The sequence below is a fragment of the Lipophrys pholis genome (genome assembly GCF_963383615.2).
Source record: "Lipophrys pholis genome assembly, chromosome: 21".
Lineage (NCBI taxonomy): Eukaryota > Metazoa > Chordata > Actinopteri > Blenniiformes > Blenniidae > Lipophrys > Lipophrys pholis.
Window position 1 is genome coordinate 13208266 of NC_137649.1, and position 24253 is coordinate 13232518.

A 24253-nucleotide genomic window follows, 5' to 3' on the forward strand; every position below is an offset into this window, starting at 1 on the left:
AGTGAACGTGATTAACAAAGTAAAGTGTTTTGTGGGCAGCTAAATGTGGAAAAGCACTTTATATGTGAAATTCATTTCCCATTTAAAATCTGCAAGTTTACAAAGGCAAACTGCTGCTGGTTTGGATGCAAAGAGTGATCGCACTGAGTACTGATTTTGCTGCTTATTCTCTTTACACAGTGTTGAAACTATACAATCTCTCTATTAAAATTGAACAATTATATCCCCAGTTTGAGATATGCCCCTTAGTCATTTGTATGTGAAGTTTGCATGTTCCGCCTTTGTTTGTGGGAGAATTCTCTCCAAGTCCAGTTGCCTCCTACGGTACAAAATAAATGTGTTTAAATTTAATTAGTAAATCCGAATTACCACTAGGTGTGAATGTGACTGTATGTGGTTGTCTGTCTCTCACTGTCAACTGGGATTGGTTCCAGCCACTTGGAACCCACGTTGGATAGAAAATAAATGCTGTATTTTGCAATAACGTGTCATCAGTGCCTGAAACTTTTGTGAAGTAATGTACAGGTCTTAGAAGTGTAGAACTTAGCCAGAGTCCTTGGACAAGAGACAAGTACACATGTAAACAATACTTATGTAACCCATATCGCTCTATACCTTCTTGCTGTAAGGCAACCATTGAAACCCTGAGATCACACCACAACCCTGCAGGAAATATTCCAAAATGTATGCAAATATATGTAAATGGTAAATATATGTTGTGGATGCGCATGTGTTTGATGTCTGCACTTTAAGATTCAGCATCTGTGCTGACCCAATTAACTCCATGACATAGTGACACATATAGTGGATCACATTTGCCCAGTAAAAAGACCTATTATTAAAGGCTTCAGCACTTGTAGCATTACAGTCTGAAAGCCTCCCTGCTGCATACAAAGTGAACATTTCAGCTCTGTGAGTGTCTCATTATTGAAGCTGAGGATTACTTGTACGTTCTGCCGTTACCAGGCTACTTTGGTGTCACTTCTCCTGGTTCATACCCTTCTACTCTTGTCAGGATGTATTTTATGTTTCCATTTTTTTGGCGTTGTGATAATTTGAAGTGTTGCTTGTGATATGCCAAGGCACTGGAGTCTCACAGAATGTGTGAGGCAGAGTGAAGGCAGAGTATTTATGAATGGCCTTTAACAGCAGGGGAGAGATGAACTGCTGGATTTTCCCCGACTCTCATCTCTGCTTGCTCTCTCCTTCTCGCTCTCTCCCAGCCTGAGTCAGTGTACACCATCCCATTGTGCATGACATTCAGCCCGAGTGTGAAAATCAGCAGATGGGTAATTTTGTTTGCATGGTTAGTGTGGATGTGTGTGAAGAAAGGGAGTGGGTGAGCACAAGCTAAAGAGAGGGGAATAATTTATGACCACTGTACCCTATAATTAGCAAAAACTAAATTGCGTGTCAATGTAGGAGGCATTGAAATGGGGCTTTGCTCTGTCAGAGAACATTAAAATCCTCAAAAAGAAACAGTAGCAGGCGACAGTGTCGCAACTGATTCCCTCTTGGCTGAAAAAAAATAGGAGGATTGCTAAAACAGGGGCCCATGGCCTGAATGATAGTGGACCCAGTTTGGCGAGACCAAACTGCCAATAACTTTTTGATGAATTGCTAATTCTCATTAGTTTTTGGCTTTTAATTTGCTAATAAAGGAAACGGCAAGGCCCGAGGGAAGAATCAATTTGGAGATGGAGCATATTCTGGTGAAAACCGCAAATTGCTGTTTTTTAATTCTGCTTCTATTCACTCGGTTGCCTGTGAAGAAACAGGCTTGCCCGGGGTGTGTGTGTGTGTGTGTGTGTGTGTGTGTGTGTGTGTGTGTGTGTGTGTGTGTGTGTGTGTGTGTGTGTGTGTGTGTGTGTGTGTGTGTGTGTGTGTGTGTGTGTGTGTGTGTGTGTGTGTGTGTGTGTGTGTGTGTGTGTGTGTGTGTGTGTGTTGCACACGAGCGTAGCACTTCCACAGATGGAAGCGGTTCTCATTTGAAGGGGCTGACGGCGGTTAGCTGATTGATCAGATTGACTTTCTAGCTCACAACCAGGCCCAAGGCCACACTGGAGGCCTTGACTTAAGATAGGACAATATATTTTTCGCATTGTGAATCAATTCACGAAGCTGTGTTCAAACACAGGTGAAGGAGATAAGCCCTATGTTACAATTACTTATGGATACGCAGAGCCATCAGTTTATAATCTATATACTTTGTTTATTATGTCCATATTTGTGTCCATCTTCTGGAAATGCACAGAAATGGACAATACATTGCAGTACCACTGTGAGTCATGAGTGCAGTATCGAGATGAGAAGCAAATGACAGAAATGACTGAAATGGTGTGACACCTGAAGGTTTTTTACAACCTCACAGACCACTGTCACCTTGAAAGCTGCCTCTGATTGTCCTTGTCAATATCAACAATAGTGCTACCACCTGCCGCATTAGTTATCATTGATTGTGTTATCTCTGAAAAAAATATTCTTCTTGTTATTCTCCAGTATGTTCATTTGAAATAACGCCCCTCTGGTGGATTGATTGCAAAATGCTCATTCCAGTGCAATGGACATAATACAAGTACAAAGGCAGCCATATTCATAAATTATGAAATACATGTATCTATGGAAGAGTATTAGAGCCAGTCATTGAAATAAAATGCCAGGAGGTACTTTCTTATTTTTTTCATCATGCACTTCGACAAAATGTACAATGAAATACAATGTTGAGACTAAAGTTGAAATGTCCCCTCTGGTCTATTCCTAATCATAGGCACCGATTTAAATTTCTCCCGTGAGTACCAAAATAAACACATTAAATGATATAATTCTGACTCTATAGGGTTGCTCATTGTTTCTGAACATCTGATTTTACAAAGGATTACCTTGTTTTCTCAAAATCCATTATATACAGCCTACACGGTCACAAAAACCTTGTGGAAATCCTGTCATGTATGTATTCATGGTGGTCCAGTGGCAGAATTCTCACTTGTCAAGTGGGAGGTAGGGGTTCAATTCCCAACCAATGCAACGGATCTTTCAAACAATCATTTAAATAAGTTTAGTTCATTTTAAAGACAGTTTTGCTCATTCTTCTTTTTTTTATCAGCTATCCTCCATTTGGTGTGACTGCTCAAGCCATGGAGCAATCCCGAGATCAGCGCCTACTTTCAGAGTGAGGAGATTGACACAGAGCCGCACAGTCTCTTCTAATACTGATAACTATATTGTTTGTGAGCTCAAAGACAAAGAATTTCTTCATTACTAAAGCTGACTCTGAAGTACAGTTTCACCAGTTCATCAAACTGCCTGCAAGGCATTTAAGCAGTCCCATGCGCTGGCTATTTGAATCTCAGAATGTCGACTTTATTGTCAACATTTTATTTCGACTTTGTCCTCGACATTGTACTTTGAGTTTTTTTCCCCCCCAAAGTGAATGATGACTTAAAAACAATTTGCCTCCCATCATTTCTTTTTCTTGAGTGGCCCTAATACTCCTCCACATATATATCTATGTGTATCTGTGTATGCAGAGCATAAATAAGACTTCAGACATTTCTCGACTTAACTTTAAAAAATATCTGTTGAGCATTTGTATTCTTGGGAGAACAATTCAAAATATGGGTATGCAGTTCAATTCAGAAACAGAAAACTTGTATCTTACAAATCTTCCCTTGCGAGGAATAAGGAGAAATAACTCATTATGGGAACTAAAGAAGTGGTATTCTGATCAGCCTTGGTTGTTTCCAATCATATTGTGGTTATGTATGGTGAGAAATGGAAGCAATATTACTGTCCCACCAACTGTGAAGTGAGAAATGTCTGTGTGCCCGTCAGAGAAAAATTCTAATTAATTTCACAGGCTTTCACTTATGCGTAGCTCACTCTCTGTCCCTGCAACATTCATAGTTACCAGGTCTACTTAAAGATACAAATACAAACATGCATGCCGGTATTTTTAGTTCAGATTTAGGTTGCAGAGGAGAATCCTTTCCGAGTTGGCATTAAGTGAAAAGCAAAGCTTAAGGGAGCTCATCTCATGCAGGCGCATATACATTTAACATTTGTTCGATATTTAGCAGATCAATGTGTGCTTATATATGTCAAGTACATCATTGCTAAAGAAATGAACACACCTTGCATATTAAAATAAATAAAATGATAATAACGATTCATTTTTTAAATTAGTTTCAGTCAAGGCTTGGCCAAAAAAAGATTAAACATTCCCATTAAAGCATGTTCAGTAATAAAGGCATGCTAAAATAGATCATGAAATATAGAGATCCTGTCATCTTCATAAAAACTAATCAACACTGACTTTGACCTCTGCGGATGCCTATAAGTGCACACTCACTGGCTCAGTGTGTGCCTCCCCAGCCAGCAAGTGAAAATGCTCAGAAATTGTGCCGGTGCCACGGTCGAATCCAGGACCCAGTAGTGCATTGGTTTCCTCTGCCCTTCGATGTGCATCATAATATTTTATATCACTGTATTATGACTTATTACCAGATTCTTGCTTCAGAGCCAGAGCAGAGCCACAGGCCCGTTGGCATCCATTGCCTTGCAGAAGTCTAAGACTTTCCTGCAAAAAAGGTCCAGGGTTATTGTACATTTCCTCTCAATAAACTGAGGCTGATGAATACAGCACAATATAAATTATCCACCATTATCACTGCCTCTTTTGAATCTATTATTATTGTTTTTACAGATTCTTCCTATTCCTACATAATTAAAACCTCAGGATTTAATTGCTTGTTATAATGGCTCCCTTGCATTGATGATTGTTTATCAATTATAGCACAGCATTGTTTAAAGAGCATGACATACCAGAAGATTATTAGTATGCCCCATCTGTTTGGAGGGGCTCTGTAGGGCTGTTTACATCAGCCAACCTGATTTTCATGTCACTCCTAAATGATCGTTTTCAGAGCTGCCTAATGAATGTAAAGATGCCGACAATAAATAAGTAAGCACATGCCATTGTCATTAAATGAATGTCACTGGTGCTTGTTGTGCCTGATGAAGCTCATCGTGGTGAAAAGTCCTAGTGGTGCAAAGCTCAGACAATAAGGCAAATTGTGCAGAAGAATTACTTGCACCTTTAATTGATATTAATGGTACAAGTCATCTATCTGAATGATTATGGTATCTGACACCAACTATCTGGTGACATTTCCAGTGCACCTCATAAAATACCTGAGCCCTAATTATTTCTCCATGTGTATTGTATAATGGATGACTATCTTGACTCAGTGACTCAAAGGCCACCCATCACAGATCACAATCTGGTAATCACTTCAGCTATCATTGTGGCCCACTCATGCACTAATGGTGCCACCAGTCCATCAATCCAGATTCAGGAGTCACCTTATTGCTTTTTGGTTTTTGCCATGGATCATTGTGTTGTCAGTGTGAGGAGAAGGAGTTGTCTGCAATAAATGTCTTTGCATGATATATACCGCGAGGTCAGTCCATGATTTTTGAAATTACACATTCTCAATGGTTGCAGCATATACTGTATAGATGTTGAGGAGATGTCAGATTGAGGTTTATGAGCATGCCTGCTTTCTTTTTGAGGATACATGTAATAAAACACATACATATGTGACACATAACTCAGAAAAATGGAAGCAATAGTCAAAACCTCTCATTGAAACAGGCACTGCCAGCAATATACTCTCACAGGCCATGTCATCATATAATTGTTAAAATACTGTTTAATGTAAATATCTACTCAGCCAGTCATATGGAAGGATCTCAGCATACATGTGCATGTAGTACCTCGTCAAATTTGGTGAAAGTACGCTATTGCTATCTTGCTTAGATAAACAGAAGTGCTGTGTAGCAATGCCAGGATATCAACTTTCAACTGCAGCCAATCCATTCTCTGCCATTCCCTAGTATGGCTTAAATGTCACCAGCTCTGCTTTGCAAACTAGAATTCCCTGTAGACGCAGCCTACGCGCACAGCTGTCAGTTATTCTTGGTTCATAGGACATTACAACTGTACATCAACTTCACAGATTCGTGAGTCACATGAAAACGCTCAAAAGCTGGGTGGCAGTAAGCAGTTTCAATTCAAAAATTCATGACGTTCAGCAATCAGCCTTTACACACTGACACTTCCCTCCAGTTTTGTCATAGCGAGAAGAAATGCTGCACAGTGCATTTATTTCACATTTTCTTAACATTTGAAAAAAGGAATGCATGGAGAACATGGTTCAATGCATGTTGATTTGTGATCTTTCATTCCAACGTGTGGTAAAACTCCATCTCTATAAAAACTGAGTTATCTACAGATGCCAATCAAGCACAGTTCTTATGAGCCCACATACCCACTGAAAATACCTGTGTGGGTGTAGAACGGAGCAGAAGAGATTTGTGTACAGTTGAAATTGTGCATCATGTTTAAGTGTGTTGGCGCTATACATTTGGGCATCGTGCTGCAGTACTGCGATATGCTCATCCATCGTTTATACCCATTTTATTTTTGTGGAGAACATCCTAGCTGATGTTGGGTGGAAGGCATGGCATAACGCAGGAACCCCCCAAGCCTGGTTCGGATTGTGGAAGAAAGCCATAGTATTCAAGCAGGGAACGCTAAACCGAATTAGGAATGTTCAGTATATGTTACATGCTGTGTCATCTTGGCTGGCCACTCAGCCATGAGCTAGCCTACATTCAGGAATCAGCAGGGATGAAATCAAAGCTGCACTATGTGCTTGAACCCTGAAGCTTTAATGTGAAGATGTGGCGTGCTGTCACTGCGTGTACTGAGAGTCGGTAACTGTAAGCCTTGTTGTTTTGAAATGACTAGTTTTCCTCCTTGCAAGCTTTTAAAGCAGGGAGATTGACCTGCTGTTAAGGACGTTTATAAGCTGCTTAAAGGCACCTTTAATGGTGTGTCAAAAGGTCGGAGAAATATTAAGTAGCTAATCATATTTAAAATGCCTTCTGGACGCTTAAAAAACACCGGCGTTATACACTGTGTATTGTTGAGCTGGCCATCTCGCTACTGTATGCTGACAATGAGGAATCACAGCTTTGTTCACAGTTGGAGGATGTGTAAACTGAGCATCTTCCCAGCGAGAACAGGATTTTTTGAGGACTGTGTGCACTCACCAGGGAGCAATAAGTAATCAGTGTTTGATTACATTTTCCAGTAAGTTGCCTGCCACTGTTGTAATTGCAGATGTATGTGCGGAAGCTGCATGGTTACTGCCTAACAGTTGCAACACACTGCCAAACTATCCCATCAACATCAATTGCCCAGCAAACATTGCTCAGCGCCGAACAGATTCGGAACAACATGCCAGAAGCTTCAACAGTCTGCTCACAATGACACAGCTGACAACTGGTAGTAAAACCTTCGTGGACTACACTCGTAATGAGTAAAACACAGAATGCAAAGTAGAAGGTTTAAAATAATTATAATGTAGGTGCACATGCATACAACTAGGGTTGTTCATTAATACTAATCTCCCGGTCATCTGAACAAACATTAGAAATTTGGACTACTTGATCAATTAAAAAAAAAAAGATATAAAACTCTGAAAAGTCAAAAAAAATTTAAAAAATCCTCGTTAAACATAGTCTTCAGCAACTATTCCATATTTTTAATGTGGCTAAAATATGAGGCCCTTTGTAGTACGTTGGATTTTATCAGTTTACATCCCAGCTTGGTAAATTCAACGCTTTAACTTCCTGATGCCTTAAACTTCAACAAAGTGACAGGGATGCAGATCTTTATCATGGTGGATCGTTATCAGGTTGAGCTTTGTCATCTTCTCAGATGGGGTGAAAGCAGAACTTAAACATTTCAAACTAACAGGAGAACTGCAGGTTGATATTCAAATGCTTGGGTGATGTGGTTGTTCTTTACTCCTGTGGTCAGATATGCCAGATCCTATTTCTTTTTTTCCTGAACTACATGCTATCGCATTTAGCGAAATGACACTTATTTTTATTTCACATTGAGTTTTAAGTTTCTATCTATGTTTTTGAGACGATCATTGGAGCAGACAAGAGAGGTAGTGAACATTTAAACTGTTTAACCAGCCTTTACAACCCTATGCATTACCATCAAATAAGGATCAAAATGCCTTTAAAAAAAAAATCCTTTGCGTAGCAACAATGTTTGGTTTTTACTTAATTGCATTTCAGAACCTGTCCTTTTTGATTTTACTTCCGTAAATAAATAAAGTCTGTATTTTTCCTGAAGATTCTTATACTTTTTGTCCGTCTACCAAAAGCAGCCATCGAAAACCGATTACAATAGTCCGAGGGATTTTTGATCTGTTAAAGTTCAAGTGAGTTAACATAAACTGGATGAACGTTTAATTTGGAAATGCAGCACGAGAGAAGCACCCAAGAAATCCGAGCCTCCTCCATGTTGCATGCAAACAATCATCTAATCCTGAGTGAAATATTGTTTTCCATTTCATTATCACACAAAGCAGGTGTTGCCTTCAGCACAGCTCGTGAGCCACATTCCAAGTTGTGCAACATTTTGATAAATACCCAGTTTTGCTTCAATAAGTGCATGAGCAGAATATGGCTAAGATCCTCTTCTCCTGCCAAAAAACCTCCTCTTCAGGTAAATGATTTAGAATCCCTTCCTTAAAACGAGGAACATTTCTCACGCTGTTAATAGATTTTCCTCCCTTCCCTTTATGGAAAATTGTGGGGTTTTTTCTGCTGAATATAACATTAAATGACATGTTGAAAGGAAGATTTTTCGGTATCTTTTTACCTTTGTTTCACACTCATAAAAACCTTCAACTGCTGATATTTAAATCTGTTTCCTCTGCAAAGCTATCTCATTTAACACCTCGCTCATTAGCAGCATTTAAAATCCTCCCCGTATCACATCTTTTTTGCTTTTAATTCAGCCACGTGGAACAGCAACCTTTGCTCTCTCCCTCTCCGTCCGCCCTCCATCTCATTCCTTGCTGCTTTCCTGCTGATGCTTCTTTCTCTCAGAGGACGGTGCATGAAGGTGACTGGTCTTGCCCTTTTGTCTACCACAACACATCTGTTTTATGCAAAGTAGTGAAACAGCAGGGCGAGTGGGTGTTTAATTGAGATGGAAAACAAAGTGAGCTTTTTGGATTTTGCACCACCTGAAAAATAAAGAAAAGATAGTAAAGCTCCTGGGATTCTCACAGCCAGTATTTACTGCATTAATACAGAAATGGATGGCACCTGTGAGGTTTTGCATTCTTTGGGAAGTCATTTCACCCTCAAGTGGGATGAAAGCAAACAGAAAAGGAGCATGACTAGAATGAGACATGGATGCCACCTCCCTCAGGGTGTCCAGATTAGAAAATGGCAAGAGTGAAAAGAGGAGGAGGAATTGCAAGGCATGGCAAAAGAGCAGGCTTAAGAGAGGAGGAGAGGGGATGCAGGGGGGGGGGGGGGGGGGGGGGGGGGGGTGGTATTGACACAAAGATTAAATGGATCTCGCTGTAAAACCACTGGATGAAAATCACTTCTTTCCCTGGTTGATCACACACCCCAAATTATCATTAGAGAAATGAATATGAGGGCTGGTATCACAAGAGAAAATCAATATGCTTGTTAAACTCCTGCATCGGGAACATGGGAGAAATAAAAGTAAGAGTGTGTAATAGAGTGTTACCATAGTACAGTTTCCAAGCAATGCCAAGGATGTCTGTTTGTGTATGAAGAAGAGTACTACTGGTAATCACTGCGGCACTTTATGCTCTTTTGTGGCCCTTGATATGAAAAATTAAAGGGGCGTCCAACGATCACTAGACTAGACAATCCAATTATCAGTGCGAGGGGCAGTTTTAAGTATGTGCTTGGTGGTGTGTTTCCTCAACAAAAAGGATTATAAAAGGAAGAAACACTTAATTATTCTGGATTTGCTGATTGTTATAGCTTGCAAAAACCAAAAAGCCAGAGAGACAGCAGCTGGGATTTATATATGGTCCCGCTTCACTGAATACCATCTGGGAATTTTGGAAAAGTGAAAGAAAATGAGAGGTTATTTCTCAGGGATGAGGCTTTGCCATTGATGAGAGCTGACAGCAGCATTAGAGAATAAAGCACTTTAGGGTATTAAAGTGTATTTTGCAGGTCAATTGAAATATCCTAGACCAGCGGTAATTAACCAATTCAGTGTTTTCCCATTACATCTGGTTTGCACACATAAGAAAAGCATTAGTGTTCTAACGGTTTCCTGGTAAACTCACAACATTAAATGTTCTCAGAAGAATGGTAAATTAAGCCATTGCCAGTGGCAAAAGGATGACGTTAATTAAACATCACATGCACAATTGCCAAAACCTCACACTCTGTCTAATAAAAGCTTTACATTTAAAGAGCTATTTTTGTGCATGCATAAATCAACAGCAGTTGTTTGAATATAAGATTACGTTGATGAAATAACAACCCCATCCTTTTACGAGGCTCATATTTAGATCCTGGCCAATGATTGCATCCGCAGAAGAGTCATGAACCAAGGACAATCTATCATATGTACAGAGCCAGCCATGGTGAAACTTCACCTCCTCCAACACTCTCTTTCTCTGCCAACACAATTATCAAAAGTGCTGGCTCAAGATATCACTTTTGTTATTCAGAGAAATGAGCTGTCACAAATCAGCTCGAACCATTAAATGAACATTTATCACAAATTTACATGGCTGTTGATATGGATAGAGGCCTGCAGCATATTTCTGTGGTGAGTGACAGTGAGGAGCTTGAGAATAGACCATTCTTAAAAGAAGAAATGATCTGCAAATTAATTTAGTGTGGTGACAGTCAAGAAAACCAATTTTTTTTTGAATAGCAATATACCGCAAGCGATCAAAATAGTGTAATAATTAGATGAGTCATTATGACTCACGTAGTCTTTTAGGAGCGTCAATGAAATATAGACACTCAACAAGTCGCTGTAATTGCAGTAAATTGGACTATAAAATCCCAGAGCCACCCTTCACTTAAACCTGAGGGTGTCAGTCAAGAAAACAACCAAAAACTGACAATGACACACACACATACAGAGACACAAACCCACATTTAGCCACCTGGGTAGCTTGCATGAAACACATTGATATTTGTTTTATAGCATTTTAAGTTACATTTATTTTGTCCAACAACCAAGTTTTGTTGATGTGGTATTACAAGATGTATATGATAAATATAATAACATAATTGTGTATAATTACTTCTATGGATAAAGGCCCCACAGTTATGTTGTCAGAATTAATAATTGCAGTTTTATTCATATATATATATATATATATATATATATATATATATATATATACACATATATATATATATAGTAAAGGTCTTAAAGCAGCACTAAGTGGACCTCTAAACAACTGAAAAACAAGTTGTTTTTTCTTTCATTAACAGTATTTCTATTGATACAAAAATAAACCATTGCTGTTACACTCAAAAAAAGTATCTGAAAGGTTGACAATGTGATTTAGGAGGATGAAAGAAAACCAAGGTTCAAGAAACAGTTCAAACAGTGACTGACTGTGTTTCCCAACAGTAAATATTCTCAATTTCGACTTTTTCTCAAAGCCCTGTCAAAACTGCTTGTTGTTATGAACTCCGAAAACTGTTTCAGCAACAGGTGAAACCTTTCACAGTATGATACACTCAAACTGCGGGATTTTTTTGGCAGCAATTAAAGATTCTGAGCTCTCATGTGGACATGTTGGGGAAGGGTCATCTTGGCCCCCTACGTCAGTGACTAAATGCCGGGTGGGATGTCAGAGGGCTGCTCTTCACTTTGATGACGACTCACAGTGGCGTGATGCCTTTGATCCTCTCCCCAGCTTTGTGAATAAAGAATACAGTTTGATTGACGCTGCACACATTATGGCTGTTTGAGAGTTGGCAGGGGAGAAAAAGACACGTCTGTCATGTTGAAAAGCCCCCTTGTCTCTGCAGCTGAGGGCCAAGTTGGAGGAAATCTCTTTTGAGCCGCTTTCAACATCTAACCCTATACAACGCTTACTATGGAAACCTACCCTGCACAGCAGCTATCAATTCTTTGTCATATACAGCGCGTTTGATTTCAGCAGTGTTTGATCAACACCCACGGCTATTTTAAAGCATAGACAGGCCAATACAGATTGGGTTAGTTACAGTTATGGGCTGAAATGAACCTTCACTGCTTATCACACACACAGTGACATGGCAAAGAAGAGTGTGGATGAGAGCTAATCAACCATAATGGGCGATAAAATAAGCTTAGCAACTGCTACAAGAAATGCAACCCTTGTCTCAATTTCAGATTCTCCTTAGTATTCTAACTCAGTCCAACCTTATGGGAAATTACAAGAATACAATGCAGGAATAGCAGAAAAAGATTGAATCTGAGGGTAGGTTGTAAATACAAACCTTCTGTATTGTATTTTCCACTAATTGTGGTGTGTGCCTTTGAATCCTAAACAGGTGGAAAATACTAAACCTGCCAACAATGACAATAAACAACAACAGAATGCAAAATAGATGTGTGTTGGATTTCACTTCACCATCACAGTGATCCATTAGATACTGTGAATAATGCATGGCAAACAAGACTAAGCCCTGTTAGGGCAGAGGAGAGTGGTGTTTTTCTGTTTGTTTTTTTAATACGTATGTAGTCAGCAACAAAGCGTCACCCCACATTCATCAACGCAGCCAGGAAAGTCGAGCAGACATTTAAGAATAGAGCCAAGTTGGTTATTGGTCCCGGTAGGAGACATGAGGCATGTTTGAGCATGTATTCAGGGATCAAGGATATAATACCTTGCCATGTTATAATCAGTCCAGGATATATGTGATCAGTGTGTGGCCACATAACATTATCAGGCCCTGAAAGATGGAATAAAGACGTGATCCAAATCCTGTCAGGAAGAGTTTACGGCAAGAAAAGCAGCAAGTTTATGAGCACTTTCATGCATGCACACACACTTACTTGCATCCACAGTGACTGCATCAAGTTTCTGTGTGTACAAGCATTTGTTCAACTGAGCTGTGCTGAGCTGTACTCTGTGTACCAAGGAAATTCAAAGCAATCTGCCACCTCTCCCGAAACTAGCCAAGCGCCGACTGTAACACAAAGGACGGCGCAAAACACCTGCTGAGATGATGGAGATGGCTGGCGGCCAAGACGACATATGGGTCTCATTCTGGCCCTAATGAAGACAACCTGACATAAATATCGGACAAAACGGTCCACTCTAGAGACCCACACTGTCCCACTGCGGTGTTGCCGACATTGACGGAAACATTTGATCATCCTTGGGGTGGTGGAGGCAGGAGGAAGGAGAGCCAAAGCGTGGAGAGAAAACAGAAATGGGGATGTAATGCGATACATTTAATGCATAACAATACAGCTTCCCAAAAGCGTAAACATCCCAGCCTTGTTTGAAGCCTGCAGGTAACAGAGCATACCAGGCACAGTTGGAGGATGAAATGATTTGGCTGCTGTAAACAAGTGCAAGCTCACAACCTTCACAAGATGTATGAAGTGTCAGAACACCGCAGTGTTAAAAGAAAAGCTTCTCAGAGCTTAAAAGACTTTACTATCCTCAAACTCTGAGCCTGTGTCAAAAAAGACAAACATCAATCTGGCGAGAACACAGGTAATTAATTTAAATCCGTGCTTGGAAGGAGCCCGTTTTCATGTTCACATTCAAAAGCAGCATCTGGAAAACAGCACCATTTAAATAAGGGTTTTATATACTTTTTAATCCAGAAACTAGAAAGGGAAAGAAGCCCATGGCAGAGTATTGTTCCTTTGTACAAGCAGTAACTGGATTCTACTGTGGCCCAAACTGACCCCTTTTCACTTTATCTACAACGATTTGCAAAAATAAACCTAAAAAGTAGCACTAATGCAAGTCCCTGCCCCAACCCCTGTCCTCGTTGTGTGAAAGCCTGAAGCCAGTCAGGAAGGCTAACCGTTAAAATAACTGCCTGACAACGAAGCTCTGGCTGTTTAGAGAGATAATGGCCTGGACCACAGACACAATAATAGCCTCCCTCTGCGAAGAAATGTTGTCCTGCCAGTTCGCAGCCCTCCATGTAGCCTATTTATAGTCTGCCATAATTAATACGCTGTAATTGAAGCCTGTAAGGAGCGCTGAAACATACGGAGTGCAATGCACAAAGGCCCGATGGTCTTACAAGGTGGGAAAAAAAGAAAAGGCAGGCAAAGATGTGAAATGATTGTTGGCACAGCCGTCAAATTTCATATCAATGGACATTTCCTTCCATCTTTTTCTCCCCTTACTCTCCATTACAATTCTGAATTAATCTTTAGCCTCAACTTCTACATTATAAATGATGAACAAAATATGCAAAACAGCAGTGCACTTCTGTCATCATTTAACACAGACAAAGGCACTTTTTGACAGATAGAACTACAAATCATATAATATTGTCAAAGATCATCAGTTTCCTGCTTCCGAAGGCGCACACCCGTGACATCTCGGGATCTGTGTTTGACAGCTGAACTCATAATTCCTCAAAGGTTCAAACCATCCAATTCAGTACGCTCGTATTATCACGCGAACTGTAATCCCTTCATTAGGGAAACAATCTCAAAGTCTTTTTTTTTTAATAATTAATGGCATTTAAATGATGTGATGTGCGGTATATGTGGGAGCCGTCTTCCTTATAGCATGTTAATGATCCACCGCATTCTGCTAATCAGTCAATTAATCACCATCTTATGAATTTAATCTCTTACTTAGGCCCTGTTCTACATAATGGGTTTAAAACATTCAAATCCATGCATGGATTATAAATCAGGCTCATTCTGATGACATGCGCATAGACTGGGCTGCCACTGACAGCACCTGATTGGAGATGCTATTGGATAACGTCATTTTTCACCTCAACACACAAAGGTTAGATGCAGTGGGAGTTCATCCACTGCCTTGATTGTCAGGAGCTTTTAAAGATTTGATACAGCACACCTTTGTGAAAGGTGTGATTTTGTGATTTTGAAAATAAAGCTCATTCTTGTAGTGATTTCGGATCGCAAGTTTGAATATTTATTCATTTATTTATCAGATAATGGAATGTCTCATGATAAAAGCTCGGTTATCCAGAATGAGAGAGAAGAACAAGTCTCACTGCATTGCAAAAGTAAACTGGTGGAACTGTACTGATTATCGGACTTGCGTTTTTTTTTCCCCACTGAGTGACCATAACAGGCTTGCTGCAATATTCAGAAAATGGCAAATGCTAAATGTAAGTTGTGACTATCAATTGTTGTTGAAAACACTGGCAATATTGTATTTAAGGTTGTCAGTATTTGTTTTGGTGACATTTTTGCCAATGGGGCAGCCCTTTATAATCCATTTGGAGCATTGCAAATAGCTAGGCAAGATTCACATTTGGTCAGGGCCCCAAGCAGGAGGGGCTCCCCCAGACTGGACTGGCATAGGTCCACACCAACCCAGCAGAGGGTGTCACCTTTTAGACTCTGCATCAAGATGTTGGGATTCACCCTAATCGGACCTCTGTGCTGCTGCTGCTGCAGAAAAAAACGTTGAAAAATGAAGTGAATCAATCAATCAGGGCACATAAATGCAAGACAATTATATTGGATGGGGAAGATGGGGCCTGGGTGTTGAGCCCCCAAGGCGCCTCTTGCCTATGGCCAACAGAGTGTCAAATGCCGCTGGAGACACTTTCTTTTTAATGGTTAAATTCAGAGTAGGGTTCTTTTTTTGTGTTAAAAGTAGATCTACTTCAGAAGAGGCCAAGGACAAATCAGGGTCGGGGGGGGGGGGGGGGGGGGTACCTTTTAACAGCAGTCTTTTTTTGTTTTTTGTGAATAAATCATGATAAAATGATATCAGAGGGTAATTGCCAAAATATCAAGAGGAGGCGAAAGCTTGTTCGTACAACACCAGCAACTTATTCACCAGTGATATTTGGACCAGGAGTGTTAGCCCAATGTCACTCATTTGTTTGAAGTCGCCCACAGTATTTGACATAGAAGCTGTGTGGAGCCTTCACATATCGTTTGCCTATGAAGTATGAATTAGGCTTTATGGCATTTAATAAGTACTCGTATCGGTACTCAGTATCAGCAACAAGCTAAAGGTTAGTATTCATGCTTGTTCTTGCCCTGTGATATTGATGCATCTCTACAAATTATAGTATCAAAGTGTGAAAGATTTGTATTTTTTCCTGTGTTATGCATCTCACCAGCAGTTAACAATATATGATGTGAAAAACATGAGAAAGTTTAGACTTTAGACAAAGATGACTAGGGCAGTACAGTGCACACTTGCCTCGCAGAAAGAATGTCCCCAACCCAGTATTTTCAGAACTAGTATTTGGGAATACTGGGACTGAGATTTGATGTTTTTTTTTGTCATTGTCATTTAGTATGGGCTTTAACATTGACTCTTTGTACACCTTTCCTGAAAAGGGGCAGCAAATAAATCGGCTAAATGTCATACACAAAAATGCACCAATTGTCATAGCTGAAGACTGAAAGTGTTAAGTTAAAATCTAGTCTGTGTTTTGAAATGAACTAACAACACCTATATCCGTATTATTTTGCAATAGAAAGGATAATGAATATTTTTCACTATCCCAAAAATCAAATAATATCGTTGATAATAGTGGTTTATAATTCATTTTGACTTTGTCAACAATAGTGTGTCAATATACATTTTAGCGGGTGACTATGACTGCCTCTGCAGAGCACCTCAAAACCACAAAGGTTAGAGGGCAGGAAGTGGTTGTCTAATTGAATGTGGTAGTCACTACACTGAACGCTTGCAAAAATGCTAAACAGAGGTAGGTTGGTGACAGGTTTGTGTAGTGAACAGCAACAGGAGCTTTGTGAAGGTGACCCCTTCAGGTTCATGTTTGTTTTGTCATGGAGAACCTACAATTACTGAATTTTCCTACTCCAGTCAAGCAAGTTTAAGTCCGGTTTTAATCTCATGAAGTTCATGTTCCACTTCTTGTTTCATGTGGCGGCCAGCTGTGCTCCCCAGTAACTCTCCTCTGATGTCAGGGCTGTGTCTAACTGTGCTCTTGTGTTCCACTGTCCTCCCTGACCACTCCTTCAGTGAGCTCCCAGCTGCGTCTCATTCCCCAACATGCAACTGTGTCCTGTCTTGTCAGTTGCCAGTTCATCCCTCATGTCTGCGTTTGCGGCTGAGTTTCATGCCAGCCGTTTTCCCTTTTGAATATAGTTCACGGTCACCGTTGTTCCTGTTATAGTCCTTATAGTCATGTCTCCTCAGCCAAGCCTCAAGTTACCCTTCTGTACCTTCGCTTCATCGGATTGATTTGTTGTGTAATGACCTGAAATTTTCCTGACCTAAAAGAAAACAAAGTCATCTTATTCCTGTCATGTCTCGGTCACTTGGGTCTTGTGTTCAGTGAGAAAAAGCATGGTGTGAACAGTAAAAGTTGGGTCAGTTAGGCTGTCATGCCACAGAGAAGGGATGGATGATAGATTCAATCAGCAGGAGGGATGTGGCTGAGATTGTTATGTTGTTGGAGTGTATCGGTTATGATGAGGTTGCATGGTTAGCAGCATTGCCCCATCTGCCGGGCAGTCACAATAAGGCGGTCCGGAGAGCTGATAGGGGTCAAGGGTCATGCTCAGGGATCCAAAGTGGTGACCTGTCTGTTGTGGGATTTGAACCTCTGAACTCCCAATCCTAAGTCTGCTTCTCTAACCTCTAGACGACCACCGCCATAACACAAATGGACTTGGTCGTATGTCTTGGAAGTTGTTTCATCTCTTAACCAAGTGGCTTGATCAGTTTATGCCTTGACGAGGCTGGTTAGTCAAACTAAATGGTGGAGTGCTCAGGTATTTGAACTCTTTGGTCGTGTCACCCCAGGTTTTATATGTTAATGGATGGAAGTTTCTTATGTTCATGTGACAGAGGGCCTTGAATGTGTCTCACTGATACTCTAATGTGAATAAAACAAACACAATGAAGGTTGTTGAAACACAAGAGTTCACATGGGGTTCTAAGAAGGTCAAGTGTGAGCGAGAGTTTGAGAGAAACTGTTAAGCAAATAAGACAAAACGGTGTTGCAAATAGGAAAGAGATGGTGGCATAAACCTCCTCCTTGTATGAGAGGTTTATCAAAAGGCTTCTTTTACCCTTCTCCCAACTGTCTTTTCTCTACAGACAGTTAACATTGCTGTCTTCAAAAGGAGCGTCAGAGTTCATTGAGGTGTATATAGACAGATGAGTCCAGACCGCAGAAGTTATATAGCTTACCACAGATGGCCTGTTTGTTTAGTGGTTGTTCAGTTTCACCAATATAAAGGTTACTGTATCTCCACTGTGTCATACACCAAGTGTGATGTACAGTCCTTGGAAAGTACCAGCTTTGCCCAAGTGTGTTACTGGATTTGAAAGACACCAGGGTGTGATGTTTGTTGAAGGATGGTCTAATATTCTTAGATATACCGGATATGTGAGGAATGACAATGTTTTTATTTTACTCTTTACTAGTGTGCCATTTTCCACAATGTCCTGCTGGGGTAGCCACAGATTGTTGCATCAGCAAAAATAACAATGCAACAATTGCCTTCAGCTCTGATATCCTACCTGTATTAACTGATTGATGCCAAATGAGGTCACCAGTATGCTACTTTACAACAACATTGTGGAGCCCAAAGGGCCCAATGGACCACCTAATTTTGTTGACTTTAACCTGTAAACTTCCCAGCCAGCCATAGCTCCATCTCCTGAAGACAAAAAAAAGGCTGTGTTCTTTAAAGGATAAAGCCCGTAAAGTAAGATACTGGGCATATCTTCTGAAACAAAAACCAAAGTTTAGCCTTGAAGTCGCACTGCTGCAGCTTCTCGTTAGCTGGTTATTCTTAATCACACAGAGATACACTGAGAAATGCTTCAATAGGTTGTAAAGATCTTACTGTCTTACCATGCAGAGAATTAAAGAGAGAATACTACATATTAAATCATGATTGTATCTGGGTCACTACAGTGACTAAAATTACCCTAATTGCACTTTTCTGAAAAATAATATTTTTTTCTACATCACAGAAGTTTTTAATGTGACTTGTGTTAGCCAAACAACTTTGCAGAACTATTGCCAGTGCTCGGTGAGTGATGCATGCGTATGTCTTGATTTGACATGTACTTCAGTAATGCTAATGTGAATTTATACGTGTTCTGCCTGAAGGATCCACTGACAGGAGGCGCGGGCAGATTCGAACACTACAGAACGCGGTGACAAGTAAAGTCTAGTTTCTGCTGAGTATTAGGCTCAACCAACTTGAACTGAAGGAGAAGTTTCTGCTCAATTAACACATTTCACTTCCTGTTACCCGCTTTTTTCTTCTTAATGCTAATATTTAGGCATGCTGTTATTTATGGATGAGGCCTGTGCACAAAGTGGGCTCCTGCTGCCAAGTTAAGCACTTGGCATCTGTATACTTTTTTTTTTCCATTTTCCCAGACGACCCCATCAGCCTGGCAGAGACCAACCTGTCACACACTTCACTACACACATCAGCTCGAATACTAAACAGGTCAAACAGGAACACCTTGAAACATGGTTCTGCAAAAATACAGTGTAACTGGATTCTGTAAATAGAGTTGAGGTACAATGATATATGGGTTCTCATCAACAATACACATCAATCCATCCACCCATTTTATGGACGAAGACAGGTTCACCCTGAACAGGTCACCAGTCCATTCGAAGCCAGAGAGACAATCTCACACACGCTCACACTCACATGTAAAGGAAATTTATGGTCACGAAGCAGCCTCAACTGCATGTTTTTAGAATGTGGGTGGAAACAGGAGTATCTCAAAAAACTCAATTGTGCACAGGGATAAATAACACAGCACCACACAGAAAGGCAATTCAAACCCACAACCAATATGAAATTTTTTCTTCTTTTTTTTTAAACTACGAAAAAGAAAAAAAAAACATTCTGATCAGTCTCAGTCTTACATCACTCTAAAAACTTTCCCACAGCACAGGTAAACATAAAAATGATGCGTGTGTGCACACAATTCCAAAGTTCATAACTCCAGCAAACCAACAAGGACAAAAGCACAAACACCATTGGCATCCACTATGACAACCTGGCACTACTACCCACCAAAATCACGCTCAACAGACAAACAAAAGAATATCAACACCACTCCAGCCAAACACAACACCAGATACCAAACAACGGCAGAACAGGTGGAGCCAGTAATTTATCATGACCTGGCTCGAGATGAATGGTAATTACAGGATTGCTGCAAATTAGACAAGATCAAAGGTATCTATTGAAACAATCAGTGCAAACTAGGAACAACCGTAAGCAAATCAAAAACCCTAGGATCAAAAGTCACATGAAGCCTCACTCGACCAGGCTTCCATAGTCAGACCAACTCAAGACCTCGGTGCTCTGAAACAAAAACTATTACATTATAGTTTAGCCTGCACTGGTTGGTGTAAAGCGGGAGAGGCCGCGCAGCACCTCGTCATCAATATCATTCTGAATCGAAGTTTTGTTATCCGTGCTGCAGATGCACCAAGCGTTCCTGTACCAGTGCTGTATAATCCCTCAGTAAAAGTCCCACTGCATCCATATGGCAATCATGATTTCCTTGTTCGGGTTTGGAAACTGAGCCACACCGACTCAATACATGCAGAGGAAATGAATGAACCCTTTGCCATCATCTGCCCCATTGAGCCTTGCCAAAGAAGAAAATGCAGTGCCAAGTAATGCAGAAATTTTTTTTTTTAAAAGAGGTATGGAACAAGATAAGACTTTAAAATTGGTTGTAAAAAATTTGGGGGGGAATAAATTCTCCATTAATTTGCCTCCCAAAAATTAGACGAAAGGGTATTATGGCCCCCAAACATACTGGATATATTAACTTTGCCAGGGGAGCATATTAAGCCATGCATCTTGATGTCATAGGACTCAAACCAGACAATACAGAGGTAATAACATCCTGAAGCAGTCCTACATGTGCAATATGTCCTGTCCTATCAATAGTGAAACAGGCTATATTTGAGCCAAGCTGACACATTACTTGGCTCCTCATATGTGGATAGCCGTTGGCAATGAAAATGTGTTATATGGCCCAGTAGTGCTGACAGGTTTCTTTCTCCTTCTCCTCTGCCCTCCCCCTTTCTCTCTTTATTTCTTCCTTCTCTAGGCAGTGGAGAGGCTGGCACGTGGCAAGAGGAGGTGGAAGGATGGATCTTCAGCCCTGTGTAAGAGCCTCCCCCTGGGGAAGCCGGCGTCAGACGCAAGGCCTCATGGGCCGTTGACCTGCTGTCTCCGTGATTTATGGCGGCTGGGGGCCTATGGCCACTGCAGACTCCTCTCTTCTCTCTCCTCCATTCACATCCACACACACTGCCGGACTGCCAGGAGCCACACGGGTCGCATCGCCGTCTGCAGGACTATCCAAAAAGGGATTCCTCGCACATGCTGTGCTGCAGCACATGCATAAATAAAACGACTGCTCCCAACAAAAAGAAACACCTCCATAAACATTCCTACAGTGCAGCACCGTGTTCAGCCATCCCTCTGAGCTCTCTGAGCGTTCTCCGTTTGACTGTGTGTGGATTACGATCAGTCATGGTGTGTCAGCTGTAGAGCCCTTTGGTGTAGCTGATGCTCAGGGCAAAGTGGGATCAATGGAAGTGCGCTGAGTAACGAGGTGATGTTCCTGTTTTCCCGTGGTCTGAGAGCAATCAGCAGCCGGCAATTCTCCGCTGACCCCACACAGTGCTCTGCTTTTACAACAGTCGTCCTCCTTTAAAAACCATTACTGCGCTGACCTATAGTTTCATTCTAATATCTGACATGCTTTCACTGGACACAGAACCTGTTAGAGCACCTTGAATATACACTTTTATTTAACCTCCAAGCTTCAGAGCGTACCGGGTGCACGTCACTTTCTGGAAAATTTTACTTTTAAAAGCTGTGGCCTGTGGGTGAGAGCTGACAGTTGCCCTCGCCATGGTGTTGCCACCCCCAGACAAACGCCACGTGTGCCTGACCACCATTGTCATCATGACCAGCATGGCCTTTATGGACGCCTACCTGGTGGAGCAGAACCAGGGTCCCAGGAAGATCGGTGTGTGTATTATAGTGCTGGTCGGGGATGTATGTTTCCTCATAGTGCTTCGTTATGTGGCAGTGTGGGTCGGGGCTGAAGTGCGCACCGCCCGACGAGGATACGCTATGATCCTGTGGTTTCTGTACATCTTTGTCCTGGAAATCAAACTCTACTTTGTCTTCCAGAATTGCAAAGCTGACAGGAAGAGTCTGGAGACAGTGGCACGGAAGGCTTTGACGTTACTGTTATCTGTATGTGTGCCAGGTTTATACTTGGTCCTCGTGGCTCTGGATAGTATGGAATATGTGAGGACTTTCAGGAAGAAAGAGGACATGAGGAGTCGTCTGTTCTGGGTGGCTCTCGACTTGTTGGACCTGCTGGATATCCAAGCCAACTTATGGGAGCCCCATTGGACAGGCCTGCCCATCTGGGCTGAGGGCCTGATGTTCTTCTACTGCTACATCCTGTTGCTCATTCTGCCCTGCGTGTCACTTAGTGAAATCAGCATGCAAGGCGAGCACATGTCCCCCCAGAAGATGATGCTGTACCCCGTCCTCAGCCTGGTCACGATCAACGTGGTCACCATTCTTATACGTGGGGTAAACATGGTGTTGTTTCAGGATAGCCGTGTTTCCACCATCTTTGTCGGAAAAAATGTAGTGGCCATTGCAACCAAGGCCTCCACCTTCCTGGAATACCGCAGACAGGTCAAAGAGTTTCCCCACCCGCAGAACGCCATGGCACTGGAGCTACAGCAGAACTCGGTCAGCCACCCGCAGCCGCTGCCCAATGCCACCAGTTTGCCACACGAACCTTCACCAGCGCAGGACGTCATCGACACATGACCATCCTTGCTGGACCTAAAATGTAGAAACTGAATGAAAGTTCCAGGAGTGGAGACCACCGAACAGAGAAATCAGCTGCATGACAAGATGATTTTTTTTGCTCTTGTCAAGCCAACATGAACTGCTGTGAAACCCTAAAAAGAGATTTTTAGCATCACCTGCCTGTCAGAATATACTGTAAACCTACACTTGACTGACTGCGGGATGCAGACTTTGAAGTCAAAACAAAGGTTTATATTGTGCTATTGTGTTTTTAATTGTTTCAAATGTTTTAAAAGTTCAATCTTTATTAGAGACAATCTTGCCACTGCGCAGCCCAGTGACATTATGTTGCATAACCTGGACAGCTCTTCCCCCCTAAGTGAGTATCTTGTATTTTTTTAAAGGTCACTTTTTTGACAGTGCGTCCGTGGCATTTCCTTTGAATTCCAGCTCCAAAGGACATACCACTCAGCATCGAGCACCGATGGAAGAGGAGGAGCAGAAAGTGACAAATGTCGGTCATGAGAGGCTATCTGTACTGTGTGCGAGCAAGGTTGGTGGCTTCTGTATCTGGTTCTGCTGAGAAAGGTGCTCTGGGGAGGCTGCGGCTTCGGTCAGCGTCCAGCTTTACAACTGAAAGTCTGATTAAAGCACCGGTGCACAGCACTACACCGTCCACTGCAGGCATCTCAGTGTGCGTTTCATTGTGTGCGTGTCTGTGCGCACAAGATGCACCTCTACAAAGTGTGTGTGCTTGAACGTGTACGTGTCTGCCTCAGGTGGTTTATGTTATTTTAAATCATTGTGGCGCGCATATGAGAGGCTGATGGATTTTGTGAATTGCGACAAAAGATGTAGACGCCAGAAACAAGACAATGTGACAAGGGAAATATCTTTTTTTGTTTCCAATTTCTGTACTGTACATTCCTCTAAGCCTAGCTCAAGCCTTGAAGACAGAAAATGCAGCGACCAGCCCCAAGAAAAAGCCTCAATCAAGAATCGACTAAACAAAATAGGTGACAATAACATAGAAAATAAGACATTTCAGATGTTATTCATTTTAATATTAGTATCAATATTATTATCATTATGTACATTCTTTACATGTTGGAGGTCTATGATGTTTTAATAAAAGTCTAAATGAAAGAAGATCATTGCAATCATGATTTTGTTTTTCTATCCAGTTGATTAAGACTGAATAACTTAACCTTTCAGTTCAGTTGAGTAGAATTTTTTTGCCCTTTTGTTCATGACTACAACAGCTACTTAACAAAAACATAACAGCAAGACCTTCTTTGTTATGTTTGGGATGACAGAATCTTCGCAGCATATAAATATTTAGACCGAGCAGCC

The 24253-nt window shown here is 41.3% G+C and overlaps 1 protein-coding gene across 1 annotated transcript in view; it reads left to right on the forward strand.

Moving 5' to 3' along the window:
* The window catches only part of tmem121ab (transmembrane protein 121Ab), a 47916-nt gene extending 23873 nt beyond the window's left edge, over window positions 1-24043 (forward strand). The window contains exon 2 of the mRNA XM_080491185.1: window positions 21162-24043. Within this exon, the coding sequence (XP_080347311.1) occupies window positions 21974-22918 (945 nt within the window). The 5' untranslated portion in view covers window positions 21162-21973 and the 3' untranslated portion in view covers window positions 22919-24043. The remainder of the gene's footprint in view (window positions 1-21161) is intronic.
* Window positions 24044-24253: the final 210 nt, after the last annotated feature.